The following is a 19258-nucleotide window of genomic DNA, read 5'->3' on the forward strand; positions in this document are numbered from 1 at the left end:
AATGTCAGAAATTCCTTTGTGTTAGAACAAAACACTCAACACTTATTAAATGTTCAACTCTAATTTTAGTATAGTTAGTATCTGGTAGTATATTTAGTGTGAGAACTTTTTCAAATCTTTTAAAGTTTTAGTAGATTTTCAGAAAGAAAATACCACGTTATCTATCTGAATGGACAAAGCCAGTTTTGTAGCGCAAAATTTTGGCTGACAATCATCAACAACTTCGTTCTACTGCTGCAACTATCATATTCAATTGGCTTGAGTTGCATTGGATGCTGAAAGAATGTGTTCCACTACAATGCAGCTTACTGAATGATTAGCTTATTAACTCTTTATTGCAAACATGAGGGAATGTATCAATGCAAATTTAATACAGTTTCAGACATTTACAGCTTTTTAGCAACAACTGAGTATCTGCTCACCTCCCTCCTAAAACATAGCTTCCTACCAGAAGTCTAAGAGTCACTGTGTAATTTCCTATGTTTTTTATTTGGTAAGGACATCACTGTGAGGATAACATTCGTCCTTAAAGAGGGACAGCAGGCTTCGTAAAATCCTTTTTCCTGAGAAAGGAAGAAAATTCCCTCTGCTCCTAACTTTAATCCCCAAAACGTGCTTCTTTTCTGTTTCATACTGACTCTCCTTTGGTTTGTCTAAACCTTTTACTACCAACCCTTCTGTCCACTTGAAATCTAATGAAGAAAGAAGAAAGCCACAAAAAAACTATTTCAATAAGAGAAGGTAAGAATCCTCAGCTACTGACAGAACCATCTTAGATGTTAACACAAGTTTCAGATTCTTCTTGAAAGTCTCAGACTATTAAAAAAATAATTTAAATACTTTTTCCCCTTTTCCCCCCCTCTTACAATGAAAAATAAGTCTACATCATCTTTGTAGTATAGCTGTAGTCAGGAACTCATTAGAATCTCTGAAGTAGTTCTCAGAATAAAACATTGGTTTATTCTAAGTACAAGGCAAAAATGTTAAAACAGCAACAAGAAAAACTCTAGGAATCAATCCTTTACAGGCTTTTTAAATAACGGATGCTTGTGGAAAAATAAAAATATAAAAAGTCCTGTTTGGTAACTTCAGTTTCAAATTCTGCCAGAATACAGCTTTACTATATAAGACTGCTTATAGAGTAAATACGTATAGTAAAGGATGGTAAAGCAGCAGTACATAATAGTAAAAGCTCAAAATTAAAAAAAAAAAAATCTAGCCAGCAATTGGCTTCAGATTAAACTTTGTGTCTTTGCTTATGAAACAAACCCAGAGCTATGAATTCTCTACGTCGCTGGTGAGGTATATTTCAGGGTAACATCACCTCCAAAAATAATTCTCAATGTCTATGTCAGTCAGAAATTTATTTTGAGTTTTGCAAAAGTTTTGGCTATAAAAGCACTTCAGAGGTAAGAAAAAAAACCCAACCAAAACCTCGCCCTAAACTGGGAAAAAAACCAAGCATGAATTCAACTTTTCCAATAAATGCTGTAATTCTGTGATTAATATAAAGCTTAAATACCATTAACAACAACATTATGTAGTAGCTCACCTCACAATGAGACAAAAATCAGAAGGAATTACCTTTTTTACCATTTAATGTGTAGAACCTTCCTGTGTCTACTGTCCTGCTAACTTTTTCATTATTTGCGATCAACAATCCACTTATGATCAATTATGGATGTGTACACAATTCAGTTATCGAATAGCAATGAAATAACTCTTAAATAAAAGTGCTAACCTCACTGCTCTGATTCAATTCTGGCCAGGTCTGGTTTAGGGATGGCATTGATGGAGACTTGCTTGGAGGTGCTTCTGCTGGAGAGCTGGAGTAACCTACCTCACCAGTCTGTTCCCCAACTTCTGAAATGACAGGAATCACTATAAACCAAAATTGCATTCAGTTTATTCTAAAAATAGCTGGTCATCTCATGCAAAGCGCAAAGTAACCTTTGGTTTCATCTTACCCAGGTAAATACCCAGCAGCAGACAAAAAGCACTTGTTCAAGTCAATCTATTTAATAGGTGCCACTCTTATTTTCAGGATCTTTCTGAAAACTAGACTTTGAAGATTACTCTGTACCATACTCTCTCCCTGTACTTTGGCTTTTAAATAATATTTTTAGGTTTTGATTACATGCAGAAATGAGTAATTCTTTCTTAAATTGAGACAGTAACTTCACACTACATTTATTACATTAAATCCAGTACTGAGGAGTTTCTTACAGAATAAAATACTTTCTTAAATGAAAGGTTAAAGCAAAGCCAGTGTATCAATGCAATCAGAAACCAAAAATATGAAAACAGATTGAGAAAACCATTCCCCTTTAGATTATTTCCCAAAGAATATTTTAAGTTTTAAGCCTCCGTACTAAAACAATGGCGTTTCCATTCACCACATTTTGCAAACTGAACAAGTCTAGCAGCTGTCACATTGCAACTGTACATTGTTACTGTTATTTCAGTTTTCTCTGAGCTTTCAGCAAGTACAGTCCCTTGCAGAAACATTCCTTCAGAGTTGCACACATTGTCATGATGCAACATGCATTTTTGTTCTGTTCAAACTGTAAGAGAATTGGGTAAGCTAAACTGAAGAGCAGATTAAGCATTCTGCTTAACACAGTAAAATCCTGCTTAGTGTCTTTATTTTGCTAGATACACAATACAAGCTAAAGCAATGCATTGAAAGCCTCAAAAAACTGAAGCTGAGTTTATAACTGTATAATGTAAGTAACAGAAACAGAAGTGACTTGTAAGTAGCCAGACATAGTAACAAAATGTTTGTAGTCCAAAGAATTAAAACTCAAAACAAGACAAAATGCTGCACAAGAGGAAAGATGGCTTAATTGAATTACTATTTAAAATAACTGCTAGATATGTGATTGAAGAGGCCTGCCACAAGCCTGTGTGATACACTGTACCGAAGTGATTAAAATTTAGAAAAAGGACTGGTTCCAGGCTCCTGAAGAGCTGAACTCTGCAGCCTGCTCTCTTGCTACAACTGCTTAATATTCTGCCTGCTTTTCTCCATTCAGAAGAAACCTGTAACAAATCCAGTGTCAAATTGAACTGGAAACACTTGAACAAACAACGGTCACCAGCAGCACCTTTGAAAACCAACAACCCATTATTGTCTCCATAGTGCTGCTGGGGACAGCAAGAGGCACAGACTAAGATGAGGAGCCAAAACACTGAAGTCCAGAAAGAAGTTAAGTGTCCCATCTTGGGGTCAAAGGACACTGAGGTGCTACTGACATGAAAAAAGCCACACAAAAACCAGTCACTCATCAAAATTTTCAAAGGTCTTGTCAACTTCCAGTAAATGGCCAGATACCAGGTTGAGACTCAATGGTCCCAAAATTGTGCCCAGCACCTAGCATCTTGTACAACTGTCTTTTAGGAAAAATGGCTTTACAAATTATTCCACACAGAACTGCATCTAATACCTGCCTTCACGCAAAAAAGCACCTGGCAATAAAAAATTGGCTACATCAGGCTGATATTTACAGATGCAATGACATCACCAAGCAATCAAGATGATATGCTGTGGTCATTGGACACAAAATATACTAAGTTCTAAATATGTCAGTGGTAATATTTTGGGAATGCATACTGCATATTAATTGCCCTGAAGTGTAATATGAATAAAAGTTTTCTAATGAATTAAAAAAGCACCCAAAATTCTCATTTCAACAGTGGTATACTAGATAAATGAACTAACTACTAGCGTTAAGTGCAAGGTCAAAAGATAAGGCTGACAACTGCTGTGCACAGACTACACAGCTACTTGTAATTCAAGGAACTTTGCAAATATCTACACGAAACATGCATGAGACACTTAAAGAAAACTTCAGGAGTTAAGCTAACTAAATTGTGTAAGATGCAATGCATGGCAATTTTTTTTTTTCTTACCAAGAAACAGCATTGTTGCAGCAACCCAGACAAAAAACAAATTCACAGGGAAGCAAAACTTGCTGATTTTTTTAAAGGGTTGGAAGCTTATTAACTGAGATAAATTTGAGTTTCAAGGAAAATATTCACATTTTATTACATAACAGGAAGTGAGACTAGTATTCTTGTTAGCTGCAGACATAAATTCTGCCAAGAATGATGCAGATGCTATCAACAGTATTCAATTCATAAAGTAAGTGTATAAGCACTCTGAAAAGTATTTGTACAAAACTGCCTGATTTCATGCTCCCATTTTCATTCACTGCAGTTTTCTTCTCCAGGCTGCTCTTACACAGACAGATCCTGCTTATTCTGAAGTGCTGACATTGTCCATCTACAAATAGCCCAACACAGTATTAACTCCTAAGCGGAGCTGCTACAATCCAATTCAAAATACTAAATGTATTGCAGAATTACCACATTAGCCTAAGAACTTAAACCACCTCATCTCTCTCCAGTCAGCAGAACGATACTAGCACCTGATTTAACATTTTTTTTTTCTATTAAAATTCTGTAGAGGCATAGTGCTATACCAGAAAATTTACCAACTATATAAATGCGCTATTATACAATAGATCTATGCCATGTGAGAGAAATACATATTCCCTGGTCATGAAACCAGTGTGAGGCAAGAACATCCGTTAACAGGTTTGGAACACCTGCAGCTGGTCACATAACAGATTCAGAGGGGCTGGTGACGGAGAGGCTGCCAGCATCAACCCCTGTCTGAACAGACACACAGGTGCAGGGAGCCTCTGCTACTTCCTGCCAGCCACTAGTTCAAAATGAAAAGACAGCAAGTTTCAAGCACAGAGCAAAAGCATGGAAGATCAAGGGGAAAGTTTCTGACAAAAGGACAGAATTAATAACAGTACTATTAATGCTTTTGAATAAAGTTTACCATCTTGCAACTGTTTTAAAAAGACATTGAAGTAATTCACCTTCTTGAACAATTCGAAAGCATGTTATTTGCACTGAGGGTTCAGACAGCAGCAGATCATTAACATTTCTTTCTTTGAGAAAGTTGTATCTTATGAAAAAAGTGGACTCAAAAAGACACTCTGGTGCCATACTTTACAGTTTCTATTTCTGAGAATGCTATCTGAAGTGACCTTTATTGAAATACAGCTTTTATGGGCACTAAAAAAAAAATTATTACAGAAATTTAAGTGGTTGATCTTTCTAGGCTGATTTACAGCCCTTAAGTTGAACTCATGTAATTTAACATGCATTTTAGTCTGCACACCGACCTATGATTTTTTATTTAGATTAAAACAGTAAATATATACTGCTGATTTCTTCTGTTGTAACTACAGGATAAGCTATAGCCGCATCAATAACTTTTCCTGAAGTTTTTCATTCAACACATAAGTTGTGGTGATAAAACATGTTGGGTGTTAGAAAAGATTAACTATTTGCAATACTGATGGCCCCCCCAAAAAAATAAATTAAAAAAACTAGTTAATTGGAGAAAATTCAAGAAGTTTGCAAGAACTGTCACTTTTTGTTGTAGCTATAACAGCAACATTAAGTAGCAGTCAGAACTTTTTTTTATTAAGCACAACTTACACAGGATGGTAAGCTTTTAACTTTCACTATATAACAGGGTGACTTCCCTATAATAACCAGAGGGAAAAACTTATTTTTTTACTATTAAAAGTAGCTTGTCCTCAAATTTACAGTCCACTTTGTACTTCATGAAAATAAGTCATTTTTATATTAACAAAATTGCCTATAAAATAAGAACTTACACATATAAATTTTTGGTTTAATGTCCAATTTAAAAAGTTTCCAGACAACTTCAGTTAAATAAAAAAAGCCTTGAAATCTACTACCAATAAAGGCAGTAGTAGATCAAGTACAGATAGAGTTGTTGGGTTTGTTTATTGGTGGGGTTTTTTGTTTTTGTTTGTTGTTGGGTTTTTTTGGTTGTTTGTTTTTTTTTTTTTTTTTTAAAAACAATAATGGTTTATACAAGTAAGTGCTACTCCACTTCCTACCAAGATTTTTGCTTGGCACAAAAACGGAACGGGTAGGTTTTAGACACTTGCTAGTTATTCACACAGTTAATTGTAGGTAGTTCTTATGAATATCTTTGCCATAGCAAAATGCTTACACACAGAGAAAACACTGCAGTTGCAGCTGACTGCTGTTGGAAAGGTTCTCTGAGAAGCCAAGCAACTCCCACAAAATATGGTTTAATTATAAAAGTAGTAGTAGCCACAGTATCTAGTTTAAGAACTCAATAATTGTCTGATGAAAATCTCTGACATTTACACACACACACAATATTAAAAAACCACCTTTGAAGTATTCAGTAAAAAGAAATAAAATTCTAGGAAATCATACTACCTAAGCACACATAGTGTAACATGATTTTCCAAGCAAAGATTGCTTGTTAAAAAGTAATCTAAAGCAGTTCTAAAATATTCCGTTTCCTCCATCTGTTCTAAAGTAAAGGAAGATGGCTACAAACATCATGGTTTTAAACACCACTTACATGGAACAATAGTTTGCTTTTCAGTTATGGGACTGAGTTTTTGGCACAAAAAACTAACGAGCAGAACTCACACATTCAATGGTTTATCTGGGAGTGTCCAAAGGCAAAGGACTATGTATACAAAGACTAGGTGCCAAAGCAATGAGGAACAGATCTTGTCAAGTCAGGCATATAATTAAATTAAAAAAAAAAAAATCTGTGCTACTGATCCTGTACTTTTAAACTACAATCCTACCTCTAGCACTGAACCCCGGAATATTTTCTAAGTATTTTCAAGACTTAAGAAACTCATGCCATATTTTCAGAAATGAGGGTGAACAGAAAGCATATTCACTTGAAAGCAAATCTGAAGTATAGCCATATTGGGAATTTGGAATATAGTAGCTGATCATGAATAAAATCCATACTGTGACAGTTTTGTTTTTGTTAACCTTTAAAGGACATGGGTAGTACTTCCAAGTGTAATAGCCAATGTGTACTGTTTCTAAATAACACCTCCCTGTACAGAAATACGTACTTGCTCAGATTAGCCCTGACTACTGATTAAGATTTCTAAAAACTGCATGTTACTTTACTCCATGTTCGCTAACGTTATCTAACGTATGACTAACGTATCGGCCGATACACAGTAACAACTATACCATCATTCGAAAACAGTGACATTTGTGTAAGCATGTCTTACCCGTTGAATCTTCCAAATCAATCAGCTTGGGCATTAAACTTTCAGGTAACTTTTCTGGCAAATCATATCCATTCTTTCTAGCAACTACCAAATGAAATGCAGCACAGAACTCATCCAGTGTCAATGCACCATCTTTATCAAAATCTGACAGTTCCCTAAAAAGGAAGATTTAGTATAAATAAAATTTCTTACAGTTATTTTATTTCCAAAAGACATACTTCTGTAGTACTACTTGGAAAAATCAAAGAATGCAGTTTATAGTTAATTTTACCTTATTAAACACTTCATAGTAGTGCTACATGCTTTAGTCTTCAAATAAGATGAGCCTTAATTGATAACATTTCTTAGTGCTTAAAGATAATTTAAACCCACTTTTATCTCTCCAAGTTTTTAACTCATTTAAGACAGTTCTACATAATATTATTAGCCTCACATTTTTGGCAAAGCATACTAAATAAATGATAGTGCAGAAGCAACGTGATTAATTTTAAATGGGAAAAACACCCGAATTAGAAATCATTACACTGAAAAAAGGATAAAATCTGCTAAGCCAAGTCATTTAATGATAGCAACGATGCAGTACAAATTCCAGAATACAATGAAATACAAGCTTTGCACCTAGTCAAAGCTTGATTTGTCATCAAGCCTCACTAAGCGAATTTAAAAATATTTGCATCTGTACATTTTATTGCAACTTATTTAAATAATTCCTTATCTATATTTATTCAAGTCTAATCGCATCTTTAACAATAAAAACTTCAAATAAATTACTTCTTACTCTGAAATGTTCGACATTTCTTCAAAAGCTCAAAATGCCTTGTAAATAGTGCCAGTCTAAACCCATTAAAGCCTACTAAAGTAATATTGGCATAAATCTGAGTAAGACTGAACATACTAGAATGCTACTGAAATTTCACTTAACACCTTCTAGTAAGTAGATTATTAGATGACTGCCAGATAGCTGTCATCTTTCCAAAAATTATCCCGAGTACAGACGCATCACACTTACCAAATATGAGAAAGTTCAAGAATAGGTAGTTTTGACTTAGTGAAAAATTCTTTAGCTGCAGATCCTGAAAAGTTACAGTAACCATTTTTAATATTTAAATCAAGTTAAATCATTAGAAGACTTACAGTTATGGCCAAGGAGATGAACTACTTAGCAAAGGTTTTGGGGAAAATGGCACTAATTACTACGGTTAAATGAAGGAAAGGCAAATTAGTTTCAAGTCCTTTCTTGAATTACACTGGAGTTTACCAGACTATCAGTAAAATGCAGAACTTCCTTCAAAATGGTATGCAAACCTAAGTGCACAACAAAGTCTTTGTAACAGAACTGCTGCAATCACAATTATATTTTTTAAAGAGCAACTTACCTGGTATAAATCCATTTAGATCAGGTTGAATGGTTTTAAACTGATTAACATAATACTGCCTTTGTTCATCAGTTATTTTCCAGGGGTCATCATAACTACTTGATTGCCTACGAATTTCATTTGTTGTTGTAGCTGATGCTACAGTTCGTACTGTTGTCTGGTCCTGAAATGAAATATTTTTCCTCAGTATTATCTACCTAAAATGCTCCTACGACTTCTCAACTTCTTGCCTTCTAAAAATAAAACATAGTTAAATCTCGCAGTTGTTTAAAAACTGCGGAAAATCATCAGATTTTATCTACAGGATGACGACAGGGTATTTTTGCACATTGATACATATGGATAGGAATGACTGCAGGTATGCAAGCAGAAAAAAAGGTATGGCACATATGCAAAAAAGCTAAACAAATGTTTTAAAGACATAATTATTGATACTTTTAAAATTAATAGCTTTCAGTTAATCATTCCAAACAAAGTCAACTCAGTGAAACAAGTATCTCTTGGGTAAATAGCACTGAACAGACTACAGCACAGATACACAGTAAACATCTGCAATGAAAATTATTTTAAAAAAAAAAGGATTGCAACATCAATCTGAATGAAGCAAATCAAATACCAATAAAGTGTCACACCTGGACAGAAGCAGGATGCATGGCTAAAAGAGCACTGGTTGGTGGGGTATCTGCAAAACTGACCCAATTTTCTTGATGGGGTGGTGGTGAATGGCCAGACCACATGGGATCACTAGAAGTAGATGAGCCTGAAAACAGAAGAAACATTTCCTTTTCAAAAGGCAACCCTGAAGACTGAGTAAGAACTACGGATACGGAAAGCAGTCAAAAAAAATATAATCCTGAAACACATGCTCCTGTCAGGGAGATACACACTTGTAGAATGGTGAGGAAAATGAAACGCAAATTGCACCAATATGACAAAGTTCACCTCTTGACAACTCATTCCTGCAGATTTTTACATTTGTCACATTAAATCTGGACTAAAAAGACAGAAGTGAGCAATGAGCTTATTACAACATGTAAAATATAAATTGGCTTTTACCCATTCAATGGGTTTTGAATAAGTGAGTTAATACCCCACATTTTCACTTAACTGAAATGAGCAACACTTGTACAGACATACAGCTATTTAAAAGTGGCATACAATACTAGCACTAGCACCACTATGACTAAACTTCTTTATTTTCTAGATTTTAGTTTGCCATTCAAAGAACAAAACCTTGGAAATTCCTCTTAAGAATCAGGCTTTTTGGCAAAGGTAAGGGTTTTTTTCCTGAATTATTTCTAGACTAACTTCACTCAGTTGCTTAAAAACAGGCCAAGAATAACAAAAAGCATCCACATATAGTGCTGACATCTATGTATTAGCTATCTGGAACACAACTACTGAGAGATTCACCCTAGTGCCTTGTTATAATCTACTTCTGAAGCACTGCTGATGTTCAATGTCTTAATATTAAAACAACAATGAACCAACTGTAGAAAAATGGCCACCCACTGCTTTATGTACAAACCCCTCAAAATTCTCCAGTCACAAATTAAAAATTTATGGAACACCGATCAGAGAGAAGACAAACCATTTAGAACAAGTCTAGAAGAATCTCAGGACTCTTCCTACTCCTTGACTCCTAAAAGAAATGCTGAACTTCTTAAATCTGAACAGCATTTCCGATTTACAGATTTATCAGGTTCACAACAACAACAGTTGTGAAACTGATTAATGTACTCTTGCAACTAAATGCTTTCTCTTGAAATATGTTAATGTCATACTTAGATAGGAATTTCTGCAGCGTAACCTAGAAGCATATTTCCTTTTAAAAGGCAGGTCAACTTCCTGTGAGCTTCTGTAAGCCCTCCACACACTCACAAACAAGAAATACGACATTAATGTCATATTTTTAATCCTGCCATTAAGATCTAAATTGAAGCAATAAACCCCAAGAAGTTATTGTCAGGATGCTGACTAAAAAATATTGCTATGAGAAATCCATTTATATATATATAGGTAATCTATTTATGAAGCTGACATATCAACAATTTCAGGTTCTTGGAGACTGATAAACTACTCGTACACAATCTGCAGTAAACAGAGTGAAGGAAATCTGAGAATCAGCAAGGCAGACCAAGGACTAACATCTGAAGTAGCAGTAACATTATTAAATAGCAATTTTGCATACTAACATGTAATGGTATGCAATTACTCTTTCATTCCATAAATGCCCTTTTATTCTTAGGAGAAAGTAATGAGTGAAATGCTTAGAATTAGTTTATCCTTGCTCTTCTCCTACATACAATAGCCATAATTGTGCACAATACATTTAACCTTCCATTACACAGAATAAAAATCAAGATTTCCAGTAGGAGTAAGATTTTTTTGAAGGAGAAGGTAAGTCAAATTTAAAAAATTGAGAGGTTACATTATTTCTGAATTTCATCAAAATATGAATCAAGGGGTAGGGTTTGTTTTGTTGGGGTTTTTTTTGTATTATGTGTTGGTTTTGAGTTTGTTTTTTTAAAGTTAGCTTTACTAGGTTGAAAAGCCACTATTGACTACTCCTTTTGTTCCCACATTTGTCATCCACTTCTGGGAAATGCTGTGTGGCCCGCAGCTCCTAGCGAACTTCATCCAGCATTGCTGAGAATAAAGGCAGTGAGTTTGACAATACTTTTAACCTTGGGATTCTTCTTCAGTAGCTGGCCTAACTCTAAAACACTAGAAAGAAACATGCAGAAAAGCCCAGTCTGTCTCCACCTGGTCTCTTAAACACAGGGCTAACACTTAAGATTCAGACAAGTCCTTCCCATCTTTCCTATGGATATGCCACACGTAAAGTTTTGATACAATGGCTCTCCCCTTCCCTGCCCCTCAGACACTAACATTACCACCACTTGTACATTAACTCTGTTTTGACTCCTCCCAACAACTTTTCTTCGTACAGTTCAATCTGTACCCCATGTAGCACAGCACCTTTTCCAAAGCTGTACTTTGACAGCAACGAAGATGCCAGTAGCACCGAACTGTCATACCTCCCGAGTACTGTACAAGTTATTACAAGAATTGTTTCCTCTCTCACTTGTTCAAATAATCCCAACAAGAACACTCTGGCTTTACTGTTCCTGTTACTCACTCTGCAATGCAACATTTTAGGACACAGGATAGGAATGCTGGAGAAAGATTACTAGTTACTAGTGGATGCCTGGATCTACACAAATACTCACGGACTCAATCATGGAAAGTACATCTGTCTGAATTAAAGACTGTCACTCCTCACCTTCTCAAACTACAAAACTAGACAAGGAACACTGAGGTAGAAGGGAAGGTGCAAGAAAACTGGGTCACAGAGAAGACTCTGAACAACCAGTGTGTTTTTGTTTTATTAACTCGATTCTTAACCCAATGAAGAAACAACCACCAATGGTGTCTGTGCATTTTCACCAGTGAGAACACCATTAACGGCACTTTGAATGGAGAGCAGGCCTAAAACCAGCTGTTAGATTTGAACTAGTGGGTGAAGCCCAATGCACTAGGTTTAGTGTGAAGACCTAACTTGAATTCCTGTTGCTGCTCTATATCCTTCTCTAGCTTGAATATCTTACCAGCACATTCATAACTTGTGGAAAATGACCTCCATTCCTGGGGGAGAAGAGTTACCCCCTTGCTTTAAGCTACAAATTTAAGTGTAAGAAAAGGTCTATCTAGATAACATCCGAGTAGCCTGTAATTTTCAGCAACTATACAAATGTGGGTTTACTCACAGAGAACTAAAATTTCAACTTCATTAACTAGCAAGACCTCTCCTCACCACCAACTTGTGATGAAACAAAACCAGAAGGTGAGTAAAACTTCGGCAATAAAATGAAGTGGAGCTCTTCCCTCCCTGAATAATCACATACAAGTAAGAATATTCTTTACATTGTAAAAAGGCCAGTTATCACCACTTAGTTAAGCAGTAGCTAGGAAAAATAAAGGACTATTCAGTCCCCTGCAAGCATAGTAAATATCTTGGAGGACTCTAAAGATGCAAACAAACTGTTAGCCCAGTAGACACGTTCCACTTTTGTCCATTAAGTTTTCTGGTTCTTGATTTCATGAACTGCAGCAATATCTCTCCCAACGAGGAAAAGAAAGAAGCGTGGGTTAGGGCTGCAAGTTCTCATTCATATTCAGACATCAAAACAAAACTTTGATGTAATGCCAAAGAAAGCTAACAGAGGTCCTATGACTGAACAGAAGACCTCAGATTTTTTTTCACTAGTTTGAAATCATTATTTAGGTACTACCAACATAAATGCTCTGCTTTGCCTCCAGCCCAAACGGACTACAAGGTAATAAAAAAATAATTTCTAGCCTCTATCCTGACATGCCATTCAAATTCATCATTTGAAATGGGGAAGAGGTTCTTTCCAAGTTTGCTACCATTAGCACACTTCTAGCAGCTGAAGCTGTAGTGCATGTTTTCAGCTCATTTTGCAAGTGTAAGTATTTTTTTCCCTTCCCTGGTAACTATAGGAACAGGAAGCTCTCATATACAATTCAGTTTCCTACAAGGGGTTCAGTCATTCACTGTATTATTCTATGAAGATTGATCCTGATCAGAGATGCAAGCCAGAACTGGGATGTAACATGATTTTTGAACGGCTTTATCTTAACTGTCAAATCAAAGATACCTGGAAGACTTGAGAGATTCGGGTTTTAACAGAACTGAACCCAACATTTAAGGATGAGACCTGAACCAACTATAAACTTCATTCTACACAGGTGATCAATGTCTGTCACTGCATTTTTAATCCCTGGTATTAAAGTAAAATACAAGCACTCTTTGGGGTCTCTTTACAAAAAAGCTTGACGAAAGAAGGTAACAAACCTTGCCTTCCAACTTCGTGTGTATAAGCACACTGTGCTCGTCATGACAGTACCTCAGAGTCCAGCTTTATGAAGCATCACTAACACTATCTTAACTGAATTACTGGACAACACAGTGGCAAAAAAATTGTAAAATCCAAATGAATTTGCTCTGTTGAGATGAGAACAGGTTTTCTCCCTCAAGAAACTGAGAACCACAGCTGTAAGTCATGCTTAAAACTGATACAAAACAAGGTGTAAGATTTTTAAAAACTTCAATCAAGTCATTATCTAATAATTATTCTACAACCCAATTCAATACAGAAAGCACTACTTAATTTTGTTCATGGTGGCAGTATGATGATGCAATGCAATACCTTTACTACGTCAGAATCTTCCCATTTGAACAAAACAAACCCCCCAAAATTACATTTTGATTTTTGTTCTTCTGGTTTAAGGCAACATGCTATTTATTATTAGACTCATCACTTTCACACTTGACATTCCAGGCTTGCAGTTGAGAACCCCATTACCCTCAAATGATGTTTCACATAATATGAAATACAAGCAAAGAGACCTGGGTTTTATTTTTCTTGGATCACAACTGAAACAGCAGCTCTAACTTAAATCCTACTGAAATTATATCAGGTACTTGCAAATTACCTGATTTCTCAAAAACATCTTGCATTGGAATTAAGACGAGCTTGCAGTGCTGATTTTAAGAAAACTGTCTATCTGGTTCTACCTAAATGTCAGCAGAATATAATTATTCTACAAAATACCATCCTTAAAAAAGTAGGCTCAAAGGGAAAAAGAATGACCAACTGTCTACAACAGCTGAAATTTAAAGGAGTAATTAATCACCTGCAGAGCAAAAAAAAAAAATCATCCACAGTGATTCACAATAACAATTTTTCTTAAACCAATATATGAAAATCCACTCTACCCCTTAGCGCTGGCAGAACATACAATCTTTCTATAACGGTATCTCCAAATCACTTTAAACACACTATGAATGTGTTTCAGTATGGAGTATAAAACTGGCAAATATTGAGCTACTGTATTACAACCTTATTTTTAAGAGGGCAATATTGAATTCTTAACAGTATGAATAGTTTGCATGCTTTCCTAGAGTCCTTCACTTAAATTAGAAAACCTTAACAAGTTAGAAATCAGCTACCAAAATTGTAGTTCAGCTTGTAAGAAAAGCAAATCAACTAAACTGTCCAAGAAGAGAGTCAAGAAATTGACTGTGGGGGGAAATCACAATGCCTGGACTGAACCCTTAGAAGTAATTATGTATATGCAACGAGCAGACTAATATAAAGTTGACCGGCACTTCCTAGCAAACGACATTCAGGACACTGGTATAAACCTCTGCATACAACCCATTTCACTTCTAAAATAAGTTTTGTTTCCTTATCCAAACAATTCTAACAACAGAATCCCTGGTCCTCCATGGATGCTTATAACTACAGAATGGTGATAAATTGAAAGGTATCAATTTTGGAATATCACAACTTAAATCAACAAACCACAGTTTAATCTGAAACTACAGCCTGCAAAATACAGCATATTATTTAACGTTTCATCAAAACCAGAACCTGAATAAGAATTGCCCCACTGTTCCCAAACATATTAAGTCTATTAAGCATCACAAAAGAAAACAGAAAATTTTGAAATATGTGATATTAAGAGGAAAGCTTTTTAAATCTGAGCACAGTGATACAACAACAGCGAGGGTCCTCATGTTAAAGGAACAACAAAGGATGAAAAGCTTTACTGAAGTAAGTGGTTCTACCTTGACAGATTGGAAATACAGTAGCTTCAGTTATATAGACTTTAAAGAAAGAAAAAAATGCTAAGAGAATTAGTTGTTCTAACAATTCACCTAATCTACCAGAAACACAAGTCAAACAGTAAGTTATCTTTCCCTTGCTTGCCCTTGAGCTCCTCATGTTGTTGGGTATACTGACAGTTCCTGCACAGTTTCAGAATGATATCAGTTGTGTATGAGAAAACTTTCCCCTGGGAAACTTTCATACTCTCTTTCCCTCCCTCCAAACTCTTAAGCGTTTCCCATATCACATTAAGAAACGGATCTCGCCATATGCAAGACCACAGATTCCACAGTGCTGCCATGAACATGAACATTTGAATCTGCAAGAAAGTTTCCAGGATTGGAGTACATGAAGATAAACTGCCCTAAACTCATTTAATATACTTAAGAACGTCACAACTTTGGGTTACAGCTGAAGCATAACAGAAGACATTTATACCTGGTTGTGCTTCACTAAATGGAGCCCAAAAAGGCCCAGGTCCAGCAAGAGGCCGTTCATTATTCCCTCCGCTGGGATGGCGGTTGTGCTTCCTCCATGTATGTGGAGAGGTTGGTGGGGATTGCTGTGGTGAAACAACTGGAGATGTGGACTCCTAATAAAACAAAGGAACCTTTTAAGTTTTTTACTAAATAACTAATTACACAAAAGCCTGTCTAAAACCATTATTTCAACCATCACTGCAGTTAAAGTCTCATTTCGGAGTGTGAAAATTTTAGTACTTATTAAAGTGAGCGAACAGCAGAAGTCACGTACAGTATAACAGGGACTGGATATGTTCACTCCAAACAATGTCATTTAATGTATTTTTAACTTGGAATTCTTAAAGAGAACAGCAATGCCAAGTTAAATGATTTAGCTACAAAGGAAACTAGATTATAAGACTCACTTTCACTTGTGATAAAAGTTACATTTGAAACCAGGTCTCAAAAGAAAATATTACTTACTGTAGAATTTATTATCATACCTAATTTTCATCAAGTGATAAAAACAAACCAGAATTATACATTGGGGGGGAAGGGGGGCAGAAATCACTAGACAGGCCATGTTTTTTTTAATATGCAAGAACATAGATGTAATTTTTTCAAAGAGTGATGCCATCTAGGATATACTTCTCTGCTGTACAAATTGCAAGGTAGTTTTGCCCTGCTGTTAAGCCTCTCTTTAATCCCATATTGTACTATGTTCTCCCTGAACAGGCAGGAAAACAGCGAATCACAGAAGCAATTTCTACCTGAAATCAGTTCTCACGAGACATTTAGATTACCAGATTATTCCATTTCAAATAAAACAAACAAAAAAATAATTTATGTTGTGAAAAGTATTTATATAGTAGAAAGTTATCTCCTCCCTATATTGAGATCTTTTGAAATTACCATTTGCCTGATCTCTCAATGTGAACTAAACCGTTATCAGTGAAAACAGGTACAACAATAAAACAAAACCTGAACTCAGTTTCCTGGAAAATAAAAACAAAGCTAAAAATCTAAAAATCTGTTTCAGCAGTAGAGAAAAAATAGTTTGGTACTCTGTTAACAACTGTTAACATACTATCAAGCACCAACACCCAGGCTGACTGTAGGCTTCCACATGATTCCCAAAACTGAACTGGTTTACCTTGCTGAACATTCAATGGTCATTATGCTTTTAAAATCAATATTACATCTGCAAAAGTCTAAAAGCAGTAAGAAAGTGCCATAAACAAGCTTTTCTCAAAGCAAGGTACACACTAAAACTACAGGCATCCTAACAAAAAAGTTTCAGGGCATGACAACTGGTGACTTTCTAGTGTGCTGATGTAAACTTTCACCCTTTTTCCCCCCTCTGATTTTCATGTTTCCTAGGATACAGGACCAGCCCAATTGATTCTGCAACTGAGGCATTTTCTGAAAGTTCTGACCATTCAGTCAGATTTCCTTAAAATGAGTTCCTAGGCCACAAGATTTTGAACTTACCATTCAAAGCATTTAAATGATGCCCATACGTATTGGCAAAGAGTATTACAAAAGTGGCTGGCAGCAGCACTAACTCACTCCAACTTTTAATTCAGGGACCAAGACTGCACAAAGTCACTGTTTTTCCACAGTACCTCCACCAAGTCAAGGGTTTTTTGTTGCAGTTACATGCCTTTCTGAAATCTGCCTGAAACTGTTAGCACCTTACGTTCCTTGTCAAGTATTTTAGATGACAGCACATTCTTACCCTTACAGGTACGTGGGGGCACGAGAAGGAGTCAGTTTATCCAAAGTGCCACTTGCAGGCTGGAAGCTAGAACTGAGGTTGAATGGTTAGTCTGCTTAGCATAGTGCAACAGGAGCTAGGATAACCATGATGATGCGTCACTGAAATCAATTAAAAGCTTCCTTTTCCCTTGGCTTTTATAGAAGCCATCTTTTATCAGACAGTATTTGAAGGATGTTCGAGTTCTTAGACAAAATGCCATGAGTAAACCTAGGGAAAGCTATGCTTGGTTGCAGACACTATTCATTTACTCCAGTACTCTTACTTAAGTCAGTCAGATGGTCCAGAAAGACAAAGAAAACCTGAGGCAGACAAACATACGACAGTCTAAAGGAAACCACTCACTACTTCTAGTAACTGCATGTGAACATTAAAACTCCTGACACGTAAGCCTCAAAGCAGCCTTGCCCTGATGAAGCTGACAACTGACTATTCAGAAGCTTCCATCTAACATTTGGCCTTACGCTCAAGGCACAGGAAGAAACTGCAAATATGATCCTCTTCGATTCTTTTAAATGTTTACCTTACATGTGATTCTGTAAAGCATGTAATAATAGTAATCAGTTCACCTGAAGTACAAGCATAATAAAAAATTAACTTTGTTCTCCATGTTTCCCATCAATGGTGTATCAGAATTCTGAACATTTACAGATTTCTCACAATTGATTTGGAGCTTCAGCTTACAGACTCCAAAATTACCGAACATCAAAAGCATGTCACCAAATCTAACGTCAAAAAGCTTCTGGAAGACAGACAAGTCACACATTCCCAAAACAGTTTAAACCAAATTTAGATGGCATTACTGTGGCACCATCCTTCCCTTGTGCAATCCCAATCACTTGCATATACCACTCATGGCATTAATCTAGCTTATTAGAAGCTTAGGAGACCTAAACGCCTTAACTAAAAAAAAAAGTATATTTATATATGCACACAAAAACATATATGTGTGTGTATATATAAATAAAAAATGGCTTAGCCAAAATACTGACGGCTTGATGCAAGTGTAAAGAAGGAAAGTGAAATCCAGAAAAGACTGGGGAGGAGGCAGGATTGTAGAAACATTGACTCTCATTCAAAAGCAGTCATGGGAAAACACAATGAGTACAGATTTACTGAAAATGCAGTTTACATATAGGTTCATTCACCCCTTATGTATAGGTTAACATCTGCTACGTATCTGCCTTTGCAGGGAGTAAGAAGTTGTCATTTTCATATACTCATGCCTAGAAAACATGGTTTGTTGTACGAAGTTTCCACTTCAGTTTTGCATTGAGCTTCACACTTTAGGGAACAGAGGCCATAGGTTCATTAGAACCACCTCTGTTCCTCAGCTGCAACATACACTCTCATAAACTGAGAGTATACCTTGCAGCTGAGGAAGTAGGGTTGTCCACTTTGGCCTGTCGAATCTATTAATAAAAGAAACAAATTTTGAAAGCCTGAAATACCCAGGGTCAGATTTTTTTAAGAGTATTAGGGTACACAACCTAACCTAACTGCTCTTCAAAATGCTGAAATTCAACTACAACAGGTTGCCTAGTTTGGGTTACTGATAACTGCAATTTTGAATTTCACCGATTTTAACAGAAGTTACCCACCTAATCTCCTTGGGAACTTTGACAATTTTACTCACCATCTGTATACTGTAGTTGATATGTCATTTATTATAGCAGTTGCTATTAAAATCTTATTTTGATAAACCATTTTAGCACTTTGAATGCAATTAAACATTTTAAACACCAGCTTTTAATTTTTCTCCAAACAAACCTCAATAAAAAACATAGCAACTACTATGTTCTAGTTTTTACTA

At 35.9% G+C, this 19258-nt stretch overlaps 1 protein-coding gene across 15 annotated transcripts in view; it reads right to left on the reverse strand.

The window, feature by feature from the left end:
• REPS1 (RALBP1 associated Eps domain containing 1) overlaps nucleotides 1–19258 on the reverse strand; it is a 70068-nt gene that overhangs the window by 23356 nt on the left and 27454 nt on the right. For 8 of the 15 annotated variants that reach the window (XM_055809508.1, XM_055809503.1, XM_055809506.1 and 5 more), the window contains 6 exons: nucleotides 15646–15799; nucleotides 9142–9269; nucleotides 8510–8672; nucleotides 8143–8206; nucleotides 7134–7288; nucleotides 1742–1881 (listed from right to left, as the gene is read on the reverse strand). In XM_055809508.1, the coding sequence (XP_055665483.1) occupies nucleotides 1742–1881; nucleotides 7134–7288; nucleotides 8143–8206; nucleotides 8510–8672; nucleotides 9142–9269; nucleotides 15646–15799 (804 nt within the window). The remainder of the gene's footprint in view (nucleotides 1–1741; nucleotides 1882–7133; nucleotides 7289–8142; nucleotides 8207–8509; nucleotides 8673–9141; nucleotides 9270–15645; nucleotides 15800–19258) is intronic. The other 7 variants (XM_055809507.1, XM_055809500.1, XM_055809498.1 and 4 more) reach the window with 2 other exon arrangements.

The sequence above is a fragment of the Falco peregrinus genome, chromosome 7, assembly GCF_023634155.1.
Source record: "Falco peregrinus isolate bFalPer1 chromosome 7, bFalPer1.pri, whole genome shotgun sequence".
NCBI classification, from domain to species: domain Eukaryota; kingdom Metazoa; phylum Chordata; class Aves; order Falconiformes; family Falconidae; genus Falco; species Falco peregrinus.